Below are 21,931 nucleotides of genomic sequence, written 5' to 3'. Positions count from 1 at the left end.
ATTTGACATGTAAATTTGCAATTTTGGCTCCATTTGCTGTCGAAATTGTCCCCTTGGTGTCTGAATTTTTTATTCTTTAGATTCTGATAGCTCTCTTACCTACCGGATCAAGAAGCTAATCATCATATTCACATAAACAGGGCCAGTTTGAGAAAACAATTTCATAAATTAATTTTTAAAAAGTATTCTAAAAGGTAATCTAAAAATTAGTTTAATTTTTTTTAAAATTTTAAAAAATATCTCAAAATATATTTCAGAAACTCTTCTACTCTTAAATATCTCAAAATATTTTCTGAAAATATTTCAAAATACAATCTAAAAACTCTGCTACAACAAAATTTTTCAAAAACACCTTTAAAAACAACTAATCCAAACGGAGGTTTAAACAGATAAGATGTATATATAATACATATATATACACAATATCATAATTTAGTTATAATCCAATTCTTAGTTATATGAGAAATCAACTTGACTAAGTTTGGTGAATACGGAAATGTAACTTGACTTCTTGTGTTTTGTTTTTATCTTGATAGCTTGTTAATCTTATTTAGTGTTGTTTACAATTGTGTTATTGCACGTGACCATACAATTGTGATTTCGTTCTATTACATATCAGTCGAATGTTTTAATGTCATTTTCATGGTATTGACATATTGCTAATCTTCTTCAATTATTAGTATTTGCAACACATTGAATAGTCTAAAGTTGAGTACTTGAACTTGTTGTTAATGAATATTTTGAGATAGAATAAATAATAAAATTGTCCCGTGAAAGGATGAGCAGATTGTTAAATATGGTAGGTTGATTTCTTCTCTCGTGAGAAAAATGGGACAGGGGGCGAGGGAGGGAGGAGTTATTTGACAACGGGGCCACCCCGCCTCATTGCCACCCTTATTAATAGATACAATAAAATTGCTTTTAGTCAATATTTGATAAATTAATAACCTCTATTAAATAATAATTTTTATCCATCCCGATTTGGGCTAATGAGTTAAATTAATAATTTTGATAAAATAATAAGATAATAATTTTTTTGAAAACCTTACTTAACTCATTGGCCCCATTCATTTCATAAATATATAATTCACTAAAATTACATATCACATTTTTTCTAAAATACAAGTCTATTATTGATTTATAAACATTTTTTAGATAGGAAGTAGTAGTTTAACGATGAATTATGTAAGCAAACCTTGTATTTGTTTATCATAAAAAGACTATATACATAATATTGTTAATATAATTCATTGTATGTATTTAATAAAATGAAAGTGGGCATTTATCATTTACTATTTTTTAATACTTTTGACATCTTAATAATAGAAAAATGATATCAATTGCATACATACAGTAAAGACATTAATAGAATTAAATTATACTTGCAAATCAGTTAGATATGGATTGGTTTATGTTCCTTAGATTTTGAACCTCCTTTTTATTAATAGAATAGTCTATATTTTCATAAAATAAAGTAAAACTTTAGCTGATTAAATGAGTATTTCTTTGAATTGTTAGTACATTCAATAATGAATAAATTATCAATTTATCGATTAATTAATACCTCTCTAAATTAATAGAATTTATATGGTTCCAAATTTATAAAATTATAGAGGTTTTACTTTATTAATAACAGGGGCCAAAAATAGGTTGTTATTTATGTTCCTATAATTTCAGAAACCTCCGTTAAGATTTCTAACAATTTCACGAGACTTCCTTGAGATTTACATATAATTATGAGGACCTCCCTTGATGTAACAAAAAGACAACAATACCCTTCACTTAATTATCAATTCATTGAAATTTTCTAACAAAAGGCCGGCTCTGTTTGGATTGTAAATTATTTGAGATATTTTTATTGTAACACTTTTTGTGATGTGATGTATGTGAGATAAAAAGATAATTGAGAAGATAAAAAGGTGTGTTAGAAATTGTAATGATGACGTAAGCAAATAAATTTTGGCTAATAATTCTCTATCCAAACAAACCAATTATATATATGATCGATATAATTTGACTTTGAAAGATGGAGAGCTCACTTTACTGAATTCCACTGGAAACTCGTTTGTTGTTAGCGTCTGATTCCTCGGTTAGAATCACTCCAGCACCATCCAAGTACTAGGCAAGAGAAACAGTATGCAGAATATATCATATTTTTTGTATGGAATTTAGGGAAAAAAAAATAACCTTATTGAGTTCGACTAGAACTTGCTCGATGTTAGCATCTGATTCCTAAGTTGGAATCACTCCAGCAGCATCTAAGCATTAGGGAGGAAAAAGAGTATGTAGAATATATCATATTTTTTGTATGGTATTTAGGAAAAAAATAAAAAGGTGTAAAGTGAGGCATTTGTAAAAAAAATATCAAACATTTCTCCAACTTCTCAAAAACCTACACAACAATAATAGTTTTGTTTTTATTGACTTATGTAATAATTAATAGTACTCAGAGAGTGTCAACAATAACAAACTGTAACAATAGCATTTTCAAGAACCTACATAATAGTCGTCCAGTGGTCATCCCAAGCCTTTTTAGGCTTGGTGGTGCGGGAGGTCAAGGGTTCGAACCTTGCCTCCCACAAAATTTGTCACAATATGTGACGGTCTTCATTGACCAGTTGCGATGGAGTTTCTACTCACATCGAATCCCCTCCTCCTCCCCCCTAGAATAGGCTAGCTTAGGTTATAGGAATTCTATCGTATCGACAAAAAAAAAGAAAAAAAGAACCTACATAATAAATTTTTCTACACAAAAAATTATTGGTTTTATTGACCCATGTAACAATTAATAATGTGTAGATAGGAAACTCGGAAATAGCAGAACATGAGGAAGGAATTGTTATTGTATAACAGGTAAAACATATTATATATATATATATATATATTTAAAATAGATGAAACTGTAAATTGTTGAAGGCAATGATTCAAACTCCAGCCTTCTCTATTTAATTCTCTATTTTCTTTTTCATACATCTTTTTTTTCCTTTCAAATTTATTTATCTATTTTTATCGATTAAATGTGTACCACTGTCACCAACAAAACTGTCATACACACAATCGCCGATTTTTACCCATCTTGGTGTCTATTCTTAATTCTCTGTCTTCCACTATTAAAGAGCTTTTTTGCGCCCATTTTTGTTTTCAATTTTTGGCAAGTATTAGCAAATTGAAATTGTCAAATAATAGATTGCTTGATGATTTTTTTAGTAAATTAGATGGAGATGAAAATAGCGGCAATGATTAAAAAAATAAAGGGTGGAAAGTCTAAGAGGAATTAAATAAAAATTATACAATTATGGTTGTTATGGAAAAAAAGATATTCCTAATATATTTATAACTGTACTGTGTTTCTATTTTTTATTTACAATTATTAGTGATGATATTCCTACAAAGACATAATTTGATTGATTTTGAATTTCAATTCCGTGCTAATGGAGTATATTGGGTATTGGTATTAGTGGTAATGATTTAAATTATATTGATATTAGTGGTGATGATATGAGATTGTAGGTAAGCTTTTAGGTATTTGACGTGGCATTTTTAGTTGATTCAATGATTTGCAGTGGAAGGAGCAAAGGTAAGCGCTTGCTTAGTGGTGATTTAGATGTTGTGAATTGTAACATAAGAGCATTCTAGAATTTTTGAGAAAAGGTATTGGATTTGGATCTACAATGTTGATTAAACAATGAAAATATGGTCGGTGGGTGTAATTTTTAAAACTCAAGGGGAACATTCTGCAATTATGTAAAACTTCAGGGAAGGTATGTAAAATTGTCCCAAATATTTTCGGTCGGTCTCAGTCCTCCTGCCTCCTACCTCCGGCCCGCCGCTCCTGTGGCTGAAGAATTGGCACTCACTACCACCCTCCTTCCTCCTTCCTCCTTCCTCCTCCCACTACTCTGTCCGTCTGTCTCTCTCTGCTCACTTTCTCTTAAGAAGCCAAGGAGCTCAGCTCACTCCTCTTTCTCTCTCGGCGCCACATTCAGAATTCTAGTACTAATTGTCAATTCTAAAGACCCATTTTCGAGCTCCGCCCTGCAAATATTCATGTAAGTTCCAATTCTCCATTGCATCTTTAATTGAAGCATCAACTCTAGTAGCGTTTTGATTTGAATGGCTGAATTTGGGACTTTTTTGAATTTTTGTTTATTCATTTTTTTTGTTTTAATTTTCTTTTTATGAAAGGGGAATAAATGCTGCTGTGAAAACAGGTCCTTTGTTTGACGCAACATGACATGCTTACATAGCCTAGAACTGATCCTACAATTCCCCGTATGCAATCACAGAAAATCCCAGCTTGTTTAGTTCTCTCAAATTTCTTCACCTGTAATTACATCAGGCACAAAGAACGATATTGTTAAGCGAAGAAATGGAACTAGCTAGAGGGTTCTTTAAAAATAAAAAATTTTTGACATATAACTTGCTCTTAATCCTAGCATAAAACTACTAGAAATGTAATGTGTACCTAAGCTGAAAAAAGCTTTTTGCTTTTCCATCCTATGAAAATAAACTGGAAAGCTACTGACTTCCGAGGGCAGTTGCGTTTGGTTATTTGTTCTCCCGTGCAACGGGGATCCATTGGCATATTGGAGCATTTCTCTTTGTTTAGTACACGGTATAGCGAGGAAGTGGAAAGGAGAAGTAATGTTATTCTAGTTTTCTGTGTAGACTTGATAGGCCACTTAGTGTTAAGTCGTGCTTTTTGGAAACATGACATGGTATCAAATAGAATTGAAGAGAATTACGTATTTGTAAAACAAAGAAGGTGATGGTTCGATGTTTTAGACATTGATAATTCTGTGAAGGAGATATACGTCAATTTGTTTTCTCTTCTGCTTGTTTCTTGCACGGTCACAACTGAACGAATGTATCCAATTTGGATGGACAAAAGGTGCATGTGACTTATTAGTTGGCAGTTTCAGCTTCCAGCATCTCTTCAAGTTACCTATCTGGAACCTGATTCTGTATTCTTTAAATTCTGATGCTTATTCCTGATAAATGTTTACTTTTCAGATGAAAGAATTATCATATTCATCAGCACAGGGGCCGGTTCGATGAGTTAGTTAATACGAAAGATTTCTCTATATCTGTCATACAACTTTCTTCCCTAGTTTCTTCTTTTGAAATCCTTTGAGACACTAGTTAATATGAAGAAAGGAGGTCGAACGTTTCAATGATTTGGTTGTGATCTTAATTTATGGCGATGCTATCACTTATTTAATCTGGTTTCTAATTAGCCTAAAGTGATTGCACGCTGCTGAACCACACAGGCACCTCATCCCTACACTACTGGACTAGTTACTCCCTCCTCACCTGTCACAGATCCTTGAAACACCTCCAACTCAATCTTGTTAGTGTAAAACACCTCATTCCCCTTTTTTACAAACAGGAACAACTCTCTCTCCCCATGGAAGCGAGAAATCTCCCTAATTTTTCTCCCACCTTGTTCATAACCCTAGTATGTTTCAAATATCTAAATTGATGCCTGTGAAATTTAAGTAAGTTTTGCTTCTTGCTTTCCGTGACATATGCATAATCACAGTGTTTCAGTTTGAGTGAGAAAAACTTTGGGATATGGTTTTAGCATTGCTGTTGATTATTTTGTTTTAGCCTCCTTTTGATTTGAAAAGTAGGCACTGTTCTCCTTCCATCAAAATTCAGAGCTTTATTGGTTCTAGTACTTGGTTTGTCTAGTACATAGTCCTTTTTACCCATTGTGATATACCTCAGTTTTACTCTGTCCACTTTGCAGTTGAATTTGGAGATTAGAGAGATAATTAAATGAATATCAGCAGGAAAAACCTATGTTACATTACATGGACTCGGTTGCGGGGTCGGATATGGGTGCGTGTCAAAGTGTCAGATTCGCATATTTGAAAATTGTAGGATCCGGAGATATGTGTCCGATTTTGGGTACAGGTGCGGGGGTTTTAGAAATAAATTATTCTAAAATTTATGCACAATGATATATAAAGTGTATTTTAATAAAAAAAATTCATTTAAATGTACACTTAGGTTGAAAAGAACCATAAGCTTGGTCAGAAAGGGTAAAATTTTCAAGTATGAGGGGCTGACATTATATAAAAAAAGTGCAAAATTGTAAAGAGATTAAGTTACTTGTTGAAAATGATAATTAAAGTCAAAACACAGGGATTTAGTTGCAAAATAAATATCATTGTCAAACCCTATATTCCTCCTCCCTCATTCAGCCTCAGCGGTGCGGGTGCTGTCAGCTCATTTTACAGAACAGAGCACCTCTTTCTCCATTTAATTAACAAAAAGCCACTCTTTACTCTCAGATGCCATCATTGCTACAATCCCATATGCGCCAATAGAAGAGAATCAAAGCTGCCGGTATGGTATTAATCGAGCAAAAACACAATACAGCAGGCAGGCAGGCAGGCAGGCAGGTGTCATGAGTAGTTTTGTATTCAAATCTCTAGCAGCCGCAGAGCCACCCTTCTTCCTCTTTCACTCTCTCATTCTCATGTCCATCTCTTATCAACATCGCTATCTTGCAGCACATCTGTGAAGTTTTGACCATATTAGGTCAGGTACAGGTACGGATTCTTCCGTACAAGACCCTCGGTGAATGGCGAGTCCGCGTAACATAGGGCAAAACTACAAGACCCTTGGCGGCGGCGGCGGGGGTCAGTATGTGTTGGACTATCTGAAGCGAATGCAAGCTGAGAATCCTTGTTTCTTTTATGCAATTCAGGGAGTTGATGACCTCTCCAATGCAAATGCAAATAATGTGAATGTGAATAATGTGTTTTGGGCTGATGCAGCTTCCAAGGCCAACTACATCTATTTTGGGGACGCTGTTAGACTTGACACTTCTTACAGGTCCAAACGCTATAGACTACCACTTGCTACCTTCACCGGCCTCAATCATCACGCGCAACCTGTTCTGTTTGGCTGTGCATTGCTCTTCAACGAGTCCCAGAGCTCCTTTATTTGGCTTCTTCAGAATTGGGTTCAAGCTATGTCTGGACACCATCCTGTCTCCATCACCACTGATCTTGATCCCCTCATCAAGATGGCTGTTGAGCATGTTCTTCCAAATGTACGTCATCGTTTTTGTAGTTGGAGCATATTCAAAGAAACCCAGGAGAAGCTAGCTTCTGTTTGTCAAACAAAAACAAAAACAAAAACAAACCCTGCCTTCGAGTTCGAGATGGAGTTTAAGAAGTGCATCAATGAAGTTGAGACAATCGAGGAGTTTGAGTCATGTTGGCTCTCACTTCTAGATAGATGTGCTTTGACGGATAATGAATGGCTTCAGTCACTTTACAATGCTCGCCATCACTGGGCGCATGTCTACATGCGAGACACCTTCTTTGGGGACCTTTCCATGGCCGAGGCAAGTAGCCCTGTAAACTCTTTTTTTGACGGTTTTGTGAATGCATCCACTACCATACAGTCATTGATTAAACAATGTCAGAAAGCTATAACAAGCTGGCATGAAAAAGAATTAAAGGCAGATTTGGATACTATTAATATAACCCCCGTGCTGAAGACACCCTCTCCCATGGAGAAACAGGCTGCTAATCTCTACACAAGGAGAATATTCATGAAATTCCAAGGGGAGCTTGTTGAGACTCTTGCTAATCCTGCTACTAAAATTGATGACTCTGGAACAGTCGCAGCATATCGGGTGGCCAAATTTGGTGAAGAGCACAAAGCTCATATTGTTAGCATCAATGAACTTGAGATGAAAGCCAACTGTAGCTGTCAGATGTTCGAATTTTCGGGAATAATTTGTAGGCATATATTGTCGGTGTGTAGGGCAAAAAATGTCCTCACTCTGCCTTCGCAATATATTTTGAAACGATGGACAAGAGATGCCAAGAGTGGTGTTGGAGGTGTTGGGGATGAAATCATTCCTGAGTTTTCAAGCGATTCTCAGGAGTCCTTGACTTCTCGTTACAATAATCTTCGCCAAGAGGCTATTAAGTTTGTAGAAGAAGGGGCAAAATCCATTTATATTTATAATGTGGCGATGAATGCTCTACAAGAGGCTAGAAAGAAGGTTGCTACTGCAAAGAAGAAAAAGTTCGATGCCACACAGGGAAGCCTTGAAGCTAATGGATGCAATCATGAGATTCATGCAGGGGAAGATAATCAATCAAAAACCTGTACACATCTTTCCTCGGTGAGATTATACAGTTTATTTGTTATCTTCTTTTTCATTTTTGTACAAAAAGGATTTTTCTTTCAAGATTTTGATCATTTTTCTTCTAGCTTTGAGAACAAAGGTCATGTTTAATGCCTTCATTATTACTTTAAAATGGTTCTGCTCCAATGCCCCCCCTAAATTGAGTGACACTAACTTCACTTCTCTAACTTGAGTATGTTACTTGTATTTATATTGTGAAAAAAAAGATTACTTTACATGTTTTGTCTAAATTTACTCTAAACCATGAATTGTTTTACTAGAATAATGAATATATGAAGAATATAATTCTGTTCCTAGGTGTTGGGTTTATGTTATTGGGGCGACTAGAATGTTAAGTGCAGCCCAAAAGTTAAATAATTTACTTATGGCCCAGACCCTAAAAGCTGATCTACCTTTGAGAAAAAAAAAAAAAAGAAGAGAGAGAGAGAGATAGAGAGAAACCAGATACAATGTCTCCTCAAAACAATGGGCTGCATGGAGAACTAATGGTGGTTTTAAACAAGTGTAAAGATTGTTATGCCATTTGTCTTAATCCTATAGCCCAAACCTCTCTATAAATAGCCATCTCTCCCCACACTTCCTCTTCTTTCCCCCTCCCTCCCTCCAGTTTCCTTGTTGTTAGACAAAGAGAGTAAAATCAGGGGGAAGAAGAGTTGTTCACTTGATGTGAGTTTCCAATCTTTCTTTTTAAAATGTTTTATCAATATTTAAGCATGTAATGTAGAGAATGTATATAGTTTTATGCACATATAGATACATGGTATAAGTGTATACTCGTATAGTTGTGGCTTGGGAAATGATGTGAGTTTGCTGTTTTTCTGAGTCGATGATGTAACCTAGAGCTTATGGATCTTGAATTCACATTTTGCATTTTGTTTTGTAACTGGAGTATTTAAGTACTGATATTGATGTTTTAATTGGTAAACAGAGTATGTGAACGCAATTTTTGTGTGACTAGATTGGTGACTTCCATGAACAATGCCTTTTTGGATGTATTCCATCATGGCAATACTAGCTGCTGCAAGATTGAATCATATAGAACATATGTATTGTTATAGCCTTGTATATGTGGAAGATTCTTCTTAGCCACTAAATCTATGTGTATTAATCGGGTTAAGGATTATGACTTTTGAAATTTAAGTCTCCAGCCAAGAGAACTATCAATGAATTGTGGTGTACCATGAGTTATTGATCTAGAAGGTGATATGAGATTGTTATTAAGTGTCCATCAGCCAGTGGTTCAGCTTTGGCTGCAAATTTTCGTTATAATTGCCTTAGTTACAAGGGGAATTTTAGCTAAGGCAAGATCGATTGAAGATTGTTAAAGATCTCAATTTTACTTCAATTAGGTGCCAGGTCAGCTGTGCTAGTGTATTTACAAATGAACAACTTATTCTGGGAGGATGTATCAGACACTTCGTACACCTTTTAGAAGATTTCTTTGTGGCTAAGTTGGATGCCATTGGCTTCAGCAATTGAATAATTGTCACATTGATGTCAATTTTGAATTAAAGAGATTCTAAGGCAAGCCTCTTGATTACTAATTGTCATTGTAAAAAACTTGAGTGCCTGTCAGATGAAGATGTTTGCTACAAGGATTTATATGAATTCAGATACATGAAAAAGTTAACCAATTGTATTTGGTGATGAAAGGGTAAGTTCGTTGTGGTGTCATTTTTGAACTTGTTCAGTGAAGGCATATTCAGCTCCATTAGCGCAAGTTCTGAAGTAGAAGATCTTCATTTCAATTGGTTAACCGTACGTATCAGGGTTGTATTTATTTCTTATGGAAATTTTGTTCGCAAAATGATAGTCAGCCTCTGGATTATCTATGAAAATGGGTATACCATGCTCTTATTATTTTCTTGCAAACCACAAACTTTTCAGTGGTTTGATATCAATGTAATTGAAAGCCAGTGAATAGATTATTCTCACCCCTGAATGGATAAAATAATCTGATTATGCATTTAAATTATTAGCTTGGATTCTGAAGCCATTGAGAGCTTAGTAAGTTGTTGTCTAATTGCAACTATAACATCTTTGCTTTCAGGTTGAGAAGGAGAAGAAAATCAGGGAACTAGCAGCTGAGTTGCAATCCACAAATCAGCGATGTGAAGTTTATCGTGCAAATCTTCTTGCCGTTCTGAGAGACATGGAAGATCAAAAGCTAAAGCTATCAGTTAAAGTACAAAATGCTCGGCTTAGCTTGAAAGAGTAAACATGTTGGCCTTCTTTTGCTTTCAATAGATAAGAGGAAAAGGCAAATTTATATGAGAGGTTGCTCGTATAGTTGTCTCTGAGATTCTCTTTTTGGGTTGTACATTTGATAGTGCAGATAGTACAACTTGGTAATCATTAAAACATTAAATATTAGAGCTGGATTCTCGATATCTTGAATGTTTAGGTGTATGACATTAAAATGGTGGCCAATCATCATTTTTACGCCAATGTATATATTACAGGTGAAAGATCTAATTTATTGGAAGATTGCAGACCAAAAAGCTGATCTTTAATCAGCTAAGAAGGTTATTCATTTTACAGCTTGGCAAGATTGAGTTTGATGATGCTTGACGTACAAGTAATTGGGAGAGAGAGATTACCTCTCCTCACAGTTGCCTTATTCAATCCATTATGACGAATGCCTCTCTTGGCTGTTCTTCCTCAAAAGTTAAGAAAACTGAAGGTTCCCTTCGCATTAAAGAGACAAACGGTTTCCAGAGAAGTTGTCTACACTCTCTCTACGGCAAAGCATTTGCTAAATGAAATCTTCTCACAAAAGTAGATCTTCAGTTTCATAGAGATTGTAATTTCCCTGGCCACCGAAGTCCCCTTGGATCTCTTGGTGCATCTGCTGACTATATTTGTGTTGAAGTTATTTCTGTGGAAGAGGGAGAAGAAGTTGAGCAGATTGCTGGAAGCCCAAGCAGAGAAAGTAGAAGCTGTGACAACTCACATCGTGTATTCATGAATGTTGCTGGTGCATCTGCTGACTATATTTGTGTTGAAGTTATTTCTGTAGAAGAGGAAGAAAAAGTTGAGCAGATTGCTGGAAGCCCAAGCAGAGAAAGTAGAAGCTGTTACAACTCACATCGTGTATTCATGAATTTTGCTGGTGCATCTGCTGACTATATTTGTGCAAGAACTTTCCAAAGCAGTCGTGGATTACCTGATACAAGAACTTTCCAAAGGAGTATTTTGGAGAAAAGGTGTTCTAGTCTAAACAACACTTCTGGCATGACATCGCGGCCAAAAGGATTGTGTAGACCATAGAGGTGCTTGCCTGAGCCCAAATGCCACATTTTTTGCAATGAAATGACAATTATAGGTGCATCATCCTTGAAATTTGGCACTGTTATTGCAGCAAGACAGAGTATTCAAAAGTGTATAGTTGATTAATGGTAAGTGCTTGCATGGTACGTAAATGGCGATTGATTTTCTGCGTTGCTGAGTGGTAAGTGCTTATGTGGTGCAGTCTAGTAGTCGTTGGTGAGACGCTTCACCTGTAATTGATAGATCACGGGTTCGAATCATCAAGGGAGGTAAGTGGGAATCACTCTTGAGTGATTCTCTTAAAATAAAAGTACAAATGTAGTAGGATCTTACATTATTTAAGACAATTTGAAAAAAATATTTTGAAAATGTATTATGCTGTAATGTATAAAACCTAAAACTAAACCAGCACTCTTTGCAATGAAAAAAGAAAAGAAAAAAAAGAAGTTTGTTTTTTTGTTACTTTTTGAAAGATAAATTTACACTTTTTTTTTTTTTTTTTTGCCTTTCACCACTTACTACTTTTTCCATGATATTTTAACTAGAAATAGGAAAAATGTGTAATTTATATTTTTATGGAGATGTGATTGCAACCCAGAAAGTTGTTTTCATCCGAACAACAATGATGAAGGTATATATATATATATATATACATTTTTATTTTAATTTTTTATTTATTCGTGTGAAATATCTATTTGATCCCTGTTTAAAATAATATAAAATATAAATTTATATTTCTCAAATTTGATTAGACTCGATTGAATTCAATATAAACTCGATTAGGCTTGATAAGCACGAATTCGAATTCGAAATCGATTAATGCAAAATAAAATTGTGATCCAACTTGACTTGAGTTTTTTTCTTTTGGCTAGAGAGTAGAGCTCAATTACACCCCTAACCATATCCCACTCATCAAAGAGTTGGTTTTATTCGAGTGTCAAATGAAAGAGTCTGCATGCCCCCGTAAACTGCGGATTAAGTCTATCCAAGTACGGTGCCCATGCTAGTAGTAGTCTGGTGACGGGAGCGGCAGCGTCATATTTATAAGAGCCAGCAAAAGGCTGCTCTCTTCTTTTTTGTTTGTTTGGATATTCTATTCTGCTTCTTCGGATCTATGCTTCAAATCTTATCTACAAAACAACTCACCACTCGATTCATTCATACAGGTTAGTCATTATTCTTTCCTTCCTTCCTTCCTTCCTTTTCAGTTCATATTCAATTCTTCTTCTTCTTCGAGAGAGTAGATAATACTAATACGAATCCGGTCTCCAAGCATCTGGAGAAGCTTCTCAAGGGATGATAATTGGTTGTATACATTCTTCTTTCTGGAGTGTTTCAAGGTTCATCTGATGCTTTTTCAATCCCTCAACTTGTTCAAGTTTGCTCTTTTCGTTTGGTTACATATAGTCTTCTTTATGGGTTTTTCTTGTTTACCGTCAATTAATTCTAGCTTTCCCATATGAACATTAAATTTTTGGAATCCGAACAGTTAATTTGAGCTTGTTCTCGTCTGAATTAAATGAGAAACTATGTATCGTTTTAATTTGTCTGGGGTGTGTGCAATTTCGCCAGCTTCATATTGGGATATACTATGTGTATGGATAAGGTCCATCTGTATCCAAGAATCGCAAGCCTGCATTAACAAAATTGAAGTTATCGTTAGAGAAATTCAGCATGACATGTAACATCAATACTATCAAAAAAGCATGGGTCGATGAATGCATGTTAAGAATGTCGATCCTTGAGGTATTGATGGCGGATTTGCTCCACGCGCGCGCGTGTATATATATGTATGTATGTATGTGTGTGCGTGTGTGCACGCGCGTATTTCCAATGAGTCTGCTTGGTTTCATGGGTCTTAAACGCAACAGATAGAGAAGCTTTTCTGATGGTAACCTGATAAATTGGTTAAGTAATAGTCTTTTCTTTGATGGCTGTATCATTGGGCTCAATTGTACCTTTTATTTGTCTTCATGTTATAAATTTCTTGCTAAAAGTTTGATTGAATTCATCCACTCAGAACTAAAAAAGTGAGATGGTCAGTGAATGGACTGGTATAATGGATGCGCTGGAAGTGTGGAAGGCTAACATTAGTGATCTGGTGAACTGTTATTAAATGCTGCCCGAGTAAATAATGTGTATTTATCTTATATTAGTTTGATAGGAAGATTATTTTGCACTTCAATAGGCTATTTTCATTTGAATGGCCATCAAAGAATTTGGAAATCAAAAGTTTGGATATTTATCAATGCAATAATAGATCCTGCACTTGACTGTTTAATACCTGGAGTGATTGCTGCTACTTTTCATGCATGACTTATCAAATTCATAGGTTGGGGGGGGAGGGGGTGGGGGAAAGTAAAGTGAAGGTTCATTAACTATACTGAACCTGGAAGATGGCTAACTGTTTCCTTGGTTACAGAATTTATAGGTTTTAGTCTAGATGACATCTCATTCTGGATGGGTTAAGCATTCTCTATCCCACCTGTAGAAATGTGAAATCAATTTTGATATGTTATCACTTACCATACCCAACAGTTCTGACTATGATTGGTTTCAATGTTATCACTTTTTCAAATTTTGTAAAGACGGATGACCCAAACGACAGTGAACTTCAAGAGGAGAAACAGTAGCAGGACATGCTTTCGGACCATTGAAGTTGAGAAAATAAAGACCATTATGCTCATGCCCTCCACCAATCGTCTTCTTTGTCTTCAAATCCTGAATGACAACAAAATCAGGAGAAAAAGTAACTGAACACTGTAGAGATTTAGTGAGGTTACTAACAGACATTAGATTAAAGGGCAAATTGGGTACGTAAAGAACAGAAGACAGCGGAAGAGATGGGTTAACTTCTACAGTGCGTAGTCCTTTAACTTTAGTGGTAGATCCATCAGCTAAAGTAACATGAGAAAAGGAAGCAGACTCTTGAAAAATATCAAAATTTTTAGATATACCTGACATATGATCAGTAGCCCCGAAGTCAATAATCCATGAGTCATTACCTTTTTGTGCTAAAGAAGCAGAGGAAAGAGATGCGTGATTTGTAACTTGTACTGTAGGAATTTAACATAATCTTTCTCGGATATAGTAAAAGTCTTCTGGGACCCATGTGTTGAAGAACTTGATTCAACTTGGTCAGTGGTAACCGCATGAGCAAAACTTTCAGCCATAGCGAATAATACTTCAAACCAAAAAAAGGGTCAAAACTCGAGATGAACAGTGCTCGTGAACAGTCACGATGAATAGTTCTATCGTGAACAGTATTTTGAACAGTACGAATGAACAGTATCTGTGAACAGTATTTTTGAATAATCACGTGAACAGTCGCGATGAACAGTATCGCGTGAACAAGACTCTTGCTAGATGTTTAACCCTAATTCTAGGACTTTAGCTCTGATACCATGAGGACAGGTATCTTGGAGGGAAAATATCTAGTCATTGTATTATGAGTGACCAACTAGTATTTATAGGAGTAAAAATCTAAAAACTATTTACAAAAATATTCTTACTAATTTATTATTTACAAGAATACTTATATTCTCCTAACAAAAAGAAGACAGAGAGAATTTTAGCTACAATAATATAGGGGGAATTATAGTTGGGAAAGAAGAGATTAGATGGTTGACCAAACACTGGAAAGCGAATGCATTGGGATTCTACTCAGAAGACTGGTCCTTGCTGTCACCGTTTATGAACTGTGGTGGGCCAGGAATGACAAGTTGTTTCAAGCAAAGCAGCTGTCACCTTTTGGAATTATGCAAACTATTACTATGCGGTAAAATGTGTTGTATAGTCTTGGGGAAATTTTCCAAGTAATAGAGAAAATTGCAAACTTGCAATGGAGTGAGGCATATCTCCAAATCAGTTCTGCTAAGAGATGCTGACTTGGCTGTTAGTTTGTGTATAATGTATAGTTTTAGAGTATTGTATTCATGTAGTGAGGGCATACCCTGAAGTGTAATTTTCTTGGTCTTATCAATAAAAGTTTCACATTTAATAGAAAAAAGCCCTGAATTGCAAAACTTAATGATTTTAGTCGGACAAAAGATGGTGGCTGTTGTTTCGGTGCTTAAACACGTGGCTCATGTTTGCTTACTTCATCTTCCACGACCTCATGTGTCTATCACTATTCTGACAGTAACATATCTATGCTATGCATGTGAACATGTGTTCTTGCAAGGAAATACAACAACAACTTGATTTTGGGTCACACTATACAGTTTTGCAGCTTCAAATGTATTAGGTGGACTAACAAGGAAGCACATCACACTTTTCACTGGCTGTCCATTGCCACGGGATCGTTTCACTACCTCCGTTCAAGGTGCCCTTTCTTCTCCCCAGATTTGGTTTTTTCACCTTGTCGGACTTTCTTCTCCCCGATGGCAAGGAGAAAAGTATCTGTTTCTTGAAATAAAACACATAGCCCCTTGGATGAATTTTGGTTTACTACAAGTAGACGCATTTAATTTTACAACATAGATGAGCACAACTGGATTTCCTTAAGCATAAGTTATATTTTACAGGATCTTTCATGCTTCCTTTCAGGTATGCTGTGGATTTCACTTTCTATGTGAATTCCTGAGTTAATTTGTTAGGAAGTGTCAGGTATGAGCTTCTAGCAGGATTTTTTTTTTTTTTAATCAAAACAAAAGGACCTGGTCCCACTTCAGGCCCCAACCCTTATTTGGATTGTTGGTTATTCCCTATTTTTGTTACAAGGGTCGAACTCTGGTGGATGCCCTAACTAGGGACTACACCACCAGGTCGGCTACCTTGGAGGGACTTCTAGCAGGATTAAGTGGGGGTATATTCTGCTTCTTATTTCCTTATTCTTGATATTGCTCTTAGTGATATCACTAAACCAATAGTGAATTTTATGACCCTTGTGATAGATTGATTACCCATGGAATTTAATAGCATCCAAATTCATTTTCAGTCAGCTTTTTAATCCAGGAAAAGTCATTTGTTGACTAAATTTGTCTTGTGGAAGGAAAATTATTATGAATTGCAAGCTAGAGATGAAGGACTTTCAAGAAACATGTTAATACTTGACGAGTAGAGCTCAAATTAACTTCCTCATCAATTTGCATTGCGCTGTTAAGTAGTTCTGCAGAAAATTGTTCTCTTTCTGTGTGTTATTGATAAGGTTATGACTCCTTATAGATCATAAGTTTATTTGTCTATGACTAAAATGCCAACCATTTCAACTTAGAATTGTTCTCATCATCATCAACTCCAGGGGCTCGAATTCTAAACAAGAAAGAGATGGCAGTTAGACAGGCATCATTAGGTGGGGTGGATGTGGATTTAGAAACAAAAACAAATGTAGAAAAGCTGAAAAGAGGAATTGCAGAGTTCTATGACGAGTCATCGGGAATATGGGAGGACATCTGGGGAGACCATATGCATCATGGGTTCTATGACCCTAACTCCACCATCTCCCTATCTGATCATCGTGCTGCTCAGGTTCGGATGATTGAGGAGGCCCTTAAATTTGCCTCAGTTCCAGGTAACTGTGTCCTCTCTGTCTTCTTAAATGTGCCTGTCTCATTGTGGATATTTATATATATGTTGTACTAGTTACACTTTTCTTAATTCCCTGTTGCATTTAATTTTTTCTTAATTGTCAGCGAATATGCTAATATCGTTTTCTAGGCATTTAATATGATTTTATTTTCTTCCATCAGTAATATTGTGGTGCTTCTATATGCAGTTGAACAAGATCACTGCCAAACACTTTTGTTTATTTAAGCTTCGAGAGACCTGTGTGGATCAGATTTCAAACCTTTTGAGTTTCCTAGTATGGGGATCACATAAACATTACATTGATAGTTTTCACACGAACTTTATAACAAGATGTCTCTTACTTGTCACATGCATTACTAACGAGTCTACTTTGTAATGAAGGTTGAGATTTCATTAAATTCAAGAAAAATTAACAATAAATATTTTGGTGGTAAGAGCGGTTAGTTAATAATTGCAACCGTCGGAGGACGCACTAGAAGCATGACTTTGAATTGAACTAATAAAATCCACCCAAGTGATAAAATGCAACACTTGTAATTGAGGGAACTGAGAGATAGACTTATAAATTTGAAAATTTTCAATTGATTTATTGGAAGGGGGATAGGCCTTTTTAAAGATTAGAATTTAAGCTAGTAAGCAGACGTGAAGTTTTTTCAACAATGAAAACGAGTGAAAAAGCTGGAATGGGGCAATCACTGCTAACCCTAAGCTAAACTTCTGAAAGCATAGTCAATTAGTTGGGAATGACAAGCAAAAGTCTTTCCAAAACAAAGATCAACAGGTGCGGAATAAGAATGGTGAAGAGTTGAGAATTCATGTCATTGACTCTAATGGAAAGGTAAGTAGGGATTTGAGTTACTCTTGGATGAATCCTACATTTATATGAATGCGTACAGCCAGTCCAAGGGTATCAGGTTGAGATATTTGAGTTTAATTGAACGGCATTACAGCCATTACATTTTAGAAAAAAGGTCAAGGTTTGTCCTATTGCATAATGAAGCACTTTGAAAGCCACATAACACGAAATACCTGAAGAGTTTAAAGCTCAAACACATTTAAAAGAACACACTAATTTATGTAAATTAAAAGCAGAATCTTTCTGGAAAATGTATTCCCACTGAATGGGCTATTTTGCAGATGATAGGAGGACAGGAGACCGAAAATACACTTGTACAAGTAACTTATGAGATTAGACTGATTTATAGTTCATAACACATATATATATATATAAATCACTACCCTGCGACCCACCAGAAAAAAGGAAGGTAAATGAATAAAGAGTGCACAGAAAGAACTAGTAATATTGCTCTTGAATCCACAACGAAGTTCAGTAATGTCATTTTTTTGAAATTCAATCATAATAGTCTCCAAACTCATTAAATCAGAAGACTAGATTACTTGAAAGTACAAATGCAAATCTGCCACCACTAGGATGATGACTCCTTAGAAACATTTGCCAACCTGATGAATTTTTTAGATTGTCTGTGCTGTTACATACTATTTTCTGCCAAGTAATTAAACTAACTATGCGATTTTAAAGCCCTAATGGTGGTTAGAAAATTGAAAATTTGCTATTGTCCTTGCAAATAAAGACAATGTTGAAGTTCAAAAGAAATATATATTCAGTTCTAATATATCATGACACTTAGAGGTAAATCTGTTACAATGCTTTTCCAGAGACTTGTGTTGCAAGAGAACCCAAAAGGTCTTTTAAAGTTATTCACATTAATCTATTATGGTTTTCATGGAAAAAGAAAGAAAGAAATATGATGTGGTACAATTTTTAATTCCAGGAATTTTCACAGACCATTATGATGGCCAGGGGTAACTTGGAAATGGATTTCTAACAAATTATTAGTGTCTGCTACACCAAGCACACACTCATTGCGTTGTAGATGATTCACTTGCAGACTTGCTAATGATATGAAGTAAATTAATGATAGAAATCAAGCATTATCCTATTGAAAGACGTAAATAAAAAGTGGCAAACTGGATATCTGCAGCATATAGAGCCTTCTTGGTTTACTACTTTTGCGGTGTTTCTGTTGACTAACAGCAGTCACTTTGCTGTTGATTTTTATTGGAGTTCTCTTTTAAGTGATATGTGTAATGAACAAAAACAAGGAACAGGGAACCAAAAAGGGAAAAAATAAAGGAGGAAATGAAGGATTAAAATGCAAAATAAATCCGTCTCAGCTCAAATTTGTTTGTCATTCTATGCCTTTCTTGTTTTAACAGTGCACACTCTTCATTTGTGTTCAATAATAGAGATCTCTTGCAAATTTCTGCACTTCTTTTACTTAGTCCATCACATCTATAACAAGATTTGTTGTCCTTTTCCTTTTCTGATTAGATCTGCATCAGTATTTCACTGCTCCAGAATGAAGCTTGTTTCCCAAATGTCCCCTTATCATGTTCTCCTCTCCAACATGAGCTGTTTTATGTTGTTTTTCTTTTATTTGGGAGTTGACATGCACTACTTTTTTGTCATCAATTTCTAGAGGATCCAATGAAGAAACCAAAAAGCATTGTTGATGTTGGATGTGGTATAGGTGGCAGTTCTCAGTACCTAGCAAGGAAATATGGTACTGAATGTACGGGTATCACCCTAAGCCCTGTGCAAGCGGAAAGAGCTCGAGCTCTTGCTGCTGCACAAGGACTAGAAAACAAGGTATGAAATGAATGTCCTTGTTACGCATTTTAAAGTAAGTCATAACCATACAAAAGGAATTTGCAGTGGGTCCTTAGTGAACCAATTTTCACAAAACTTTTGTGTAGAATATGCTAGCAGTACTTTTCTGATCCATTTGTTTATCTCCTGATATTACAATGTGGCTAAAAATTTGGCCATAATTCAGTTAAAAAATTAGGATGGTATTGTGAAAAAGAAAAGAGATGATGTTGCATCTAAAAGTGCAGTTTGATAATCTGATTACCAGTTGTATAGGCTTTGCCACAACTTGGTGAAATTGTTCCTCTGTACGCTTTCACCTTCTTGAACCTTGCCAAAATAGGTATTGAATATTGAAAGGAGAAAAGTTGCAGATTCTTTTCCTGCCACCTTTGACATGATAAGATAACTACTGCCAGCAAAAGTACATCGTGTACCTTCAAAACCTGAAGCACAGTCATTACACATCCCAGCAGAGAATAATTACATAAACTTGTCGCCTTAGAAGGATCTTAGTGAAAGAAATAGAAATGGGGTTCATTTTCCTGTGGAACACCACAGCCCAGGAAGCCACCCCTTCCACACACTTGAAATAAAAAGGAGATGAGAAAATCAAAACCACGAGATGTATCACTATTTCTTTCTTTGTTCCATAACCACTGAACCACAGCAGGTTTCCTTTGAAGTTGCAGATGCCTTAAATCAACCATTTCCAGATGGGAAATTTGATTTGGTGTGGTCTATGGAGAGTGGGGAACACATGCCAGAGAAGGCAAAGGTTTGAGAATTTTATTTTGCACTTATGTTGGCTTTAATTATTTTCTTTGTACCCGTTACTGTATATTTATTTTGTATTTTCATGTTATCCTTTTCTTTATTTTTGAACTTGTAGTTTGTTAACGAGTTAGCTCGGGTTGCGGCCCCTGGTGCAAGGATAATCATTGTTACATGGTGCCATAGGAATCTTTCCTCCTCTGAACAGTCACTAAATCCAGATGAGAACAAGCTGCTAGACAAGATATGTGATGCATATTATCTTCCAACATGGTGTTCCACAGATGATTATGTGAAGTTGTTGCAGTCCCTCTCTCTTCAGGTAATAACTTAACCATCCGCAACTTGCCATGTTGGATTACACCGTTATAGAGATCTCATCCTCTAAGGCATATAGCTGCCGGACATGGAGATCGGGGCTAGATAGATATTCACTGCATTGGTTTCTCGGTGAAAGTGAAACTAATTTGAGACTGAAATGTCAGGATATCAAGGCTGCAGATTGGTCTGAATATGTTGCACCATTTTGGCCAGCAGTAATAAGATCGGCATTGACATGGAAGGGGATAACATCACTGATACTGAGTGGTAAGACAAGCTTCATTTTTTAGCATAAGTTGCAAATTCCTGATATTTCTGGTGAAATAATCAGATTCTTTTCCTTGTGTTTCCATTTCCTATTCATTCAACAGGATGGAAGACCATAAAAGGAGCAATGGTTATGCCATTAATGATGAAAGGATATAAGAAAGGTTTGATTAAATTCGCAATTATAACATGTCGGAAGCCAGAATAAACAAGAAAGCCATCCAGTTTGTCTGTGATTCGTAGGATTTCTCATTTCCAATGATGTCATTGATGTGAGAGCATGCTATGTCTGTTTGACTGCTCATTCAGCCTGTTGTGTATGAAATATTTTGTGATGTTCATCCAACTATATTTAGTTCACTTGATGAAGATTTTGGATGTACGGTGGAAATTCCTATATGTTCATGCAAATTGCTTTGGCCCTGATGGAAGTTTGCTGAAAGAGAAAAGCTATAAACTTGAAACTTCTGGATTCTACAAGGAAGATATATATATATATATATAGTTGCCAAATTTGTTAACGCTCAAGGCAATAGTTGAAACAAGATGACATGAATATGACCTGAAATAGACTGAAACTTTATTTGCTACCCTTCTTCTCTCTCTCTGTCTTTTTTTTTTTTTTATTTTTTATATCTAGAACTAGAAGAAGAAGCACAACTCCAAAGCTTGGAATATCTGGCAATTTCAAAAGATGAAATTGGTTTTCACTTTTCATTGTAAAAGGGCTTCATTATTGGGACTAATACTTTCATTATTGGGAAACATAAATAAAACTCGGGGATTTGGAATAAGACTGAATTAGTAAAAGATAAAATGCTTCCTTCCATTCCACCATACCAAAACTTCAACTACTATAAGAAAAATGCCTCACCATACCAAAACCTTAATATGAGACATCTTGGGCAAATTTCTAAAAA

At 35.6% G+C, this 21,931-nt stretch overlaps 2 protein-coding genes across 8 annotated transcripts; both read left to right on the top strand.

The window, feature by feature from the left end:
- The first annotated feature begins 3,769 nt into the window (after positions 1-3,769).
- Positions 3,770-10,664, top strand: LOC113719611 (protein FAR1-RELATED SEQUENCE 9). Of its 2 annotated transcripts, XM_072072319.1 has the most exons (4): positions 3,770-4,049; positions 6,300-7,363; positions 7,544-8,155; positions 10,230-10,664. In XM_072072319.1, exons 2-4 carry the CDS (start codon positions 6,593-6,595, stop codon positions 10,395-10,397), a joined length of 1,551 nt encoding a protein of 516 aa, XP_071928420.1. In that variant the 5' UTR covers positions 3,770-4,049; positions 6,300-6,592; the 3' UTR covers positions 10,398-10,664. The 2 variants fall into 2 exon arrangements, with proteins under 2 accessions (XP_071928420.1, XP_071928419.1); XM_072072318.1 differs by having other exon boundaries at positions 3,772-4,049; positions 6,300-8,155.
- Positions 10,665-12,409: 1,745 nt separating this feature from the next.
- Positions 12,410-21,402, top strand: LOC113719153 (gamma-tocopherol methyltransferase, chloroplastic). 6 transcript variants are annotated; one of them, XM_027244241.2, is made up of 9 exons: positions 12,410-12,615; positions 12,723-12,789; positions 15,673-15,773; positions 16,692-16,961; positions 19,480-19,649; positions 20,323-20,427; positions 20,542-20,745; positions 20,909-21,011; positions 21,116-21,402. In XM_027244241.2, exons 1-9 carry the CDS (start codon positions 12,564-12,566, stop codon positions 21,217-21,219), a joined length of 1,176 nt encoding a protein of 391 aa, XP_027100042.1. In that variant the 5' UTR covers positions 12,410-12,563; the 3' UTR covers positions 21,220-21,402. The 6 variants fall into 6 exon arrangements, with proteins under 6 accessions (XP_027100042.1, XP_027100043.1, XP_027100044.1 ...); XM_027244243.2 differs by lacking the exon at positions 12,723-12,789 and adding an exon at positions 15,998-16,057 and having other exon boundaries at positions 12,428-12,615; XM_027244245.2 differs by lacking the exon at positions 12,723-12,789 and having other exon boundaries at positions 12,429-12,615.
- Positions 21,403-21,931: the final 529 nt, after the last annotated feature.

The sequence above is a fragment of the Coffea arabica genome, chromosome 11e (assembly GCF_036785885.1).
Source record: "Coffea arabica cultivar ET-39 chromosome 11e, Coffea Arabica ET-39 HiFi, whole genome shotgun sequence".
NCBI classification, from domain to species: Eukaryota; Viridiplantae; Streptophyta; class Magnoliopsida; order Gentianales; family Rubiaceae; genus Coffea; species Coffea arabica.
The sequence above is the reverse complement of the archived record's forward strand: the minus strand, read 5'-3'. Positions and strand labels throughout refer to the sequence as shown.

What these genes read in the sequence shown, in the direction of transcription:
- LOC113719611 (XM_072072318.1), top strand. Translation starts at nt 6,593, where the DNA reads ATGGCGAGTCCGCGTAACATAGGGCAAAACTACAAGACCCTTGGCGGC. An exon ending in CCTGTACACATCTTTCCTCG is followed by an intron (nt 8,156 to 10,229) that starts GTGAGATTATAC and finishes CTTTGCTTTCAG; the next exon opens with GTTGAGAAGGAGAAGAAAAT.
- LOC113719153 (XM_027244241.2), top strand. Translation starts at nt 12,564, where the DNA reads ATGCTTCAAATCTTATCTACAAAACAACTCACCACTCGATTCATTCAT. An exon ending in CACTCGATTCATTCATACAG is followed by an intron (nt 12,616 to 12,722) that starts GTTAGTCATTAT and finishes CCGGTCTCCAAG; the next exon opens with CATCTGGAGAAGCTTCTCAA. An exon ending in ACATGCCAGAGAAGGCAAAG is followed by an intron (nt 20,428 to 20,541) that starts GTTTGAGAATTT and finishes TTGAACTTGTAG; the next exon opens with TTTGTTAACGAGTTAGCTCG.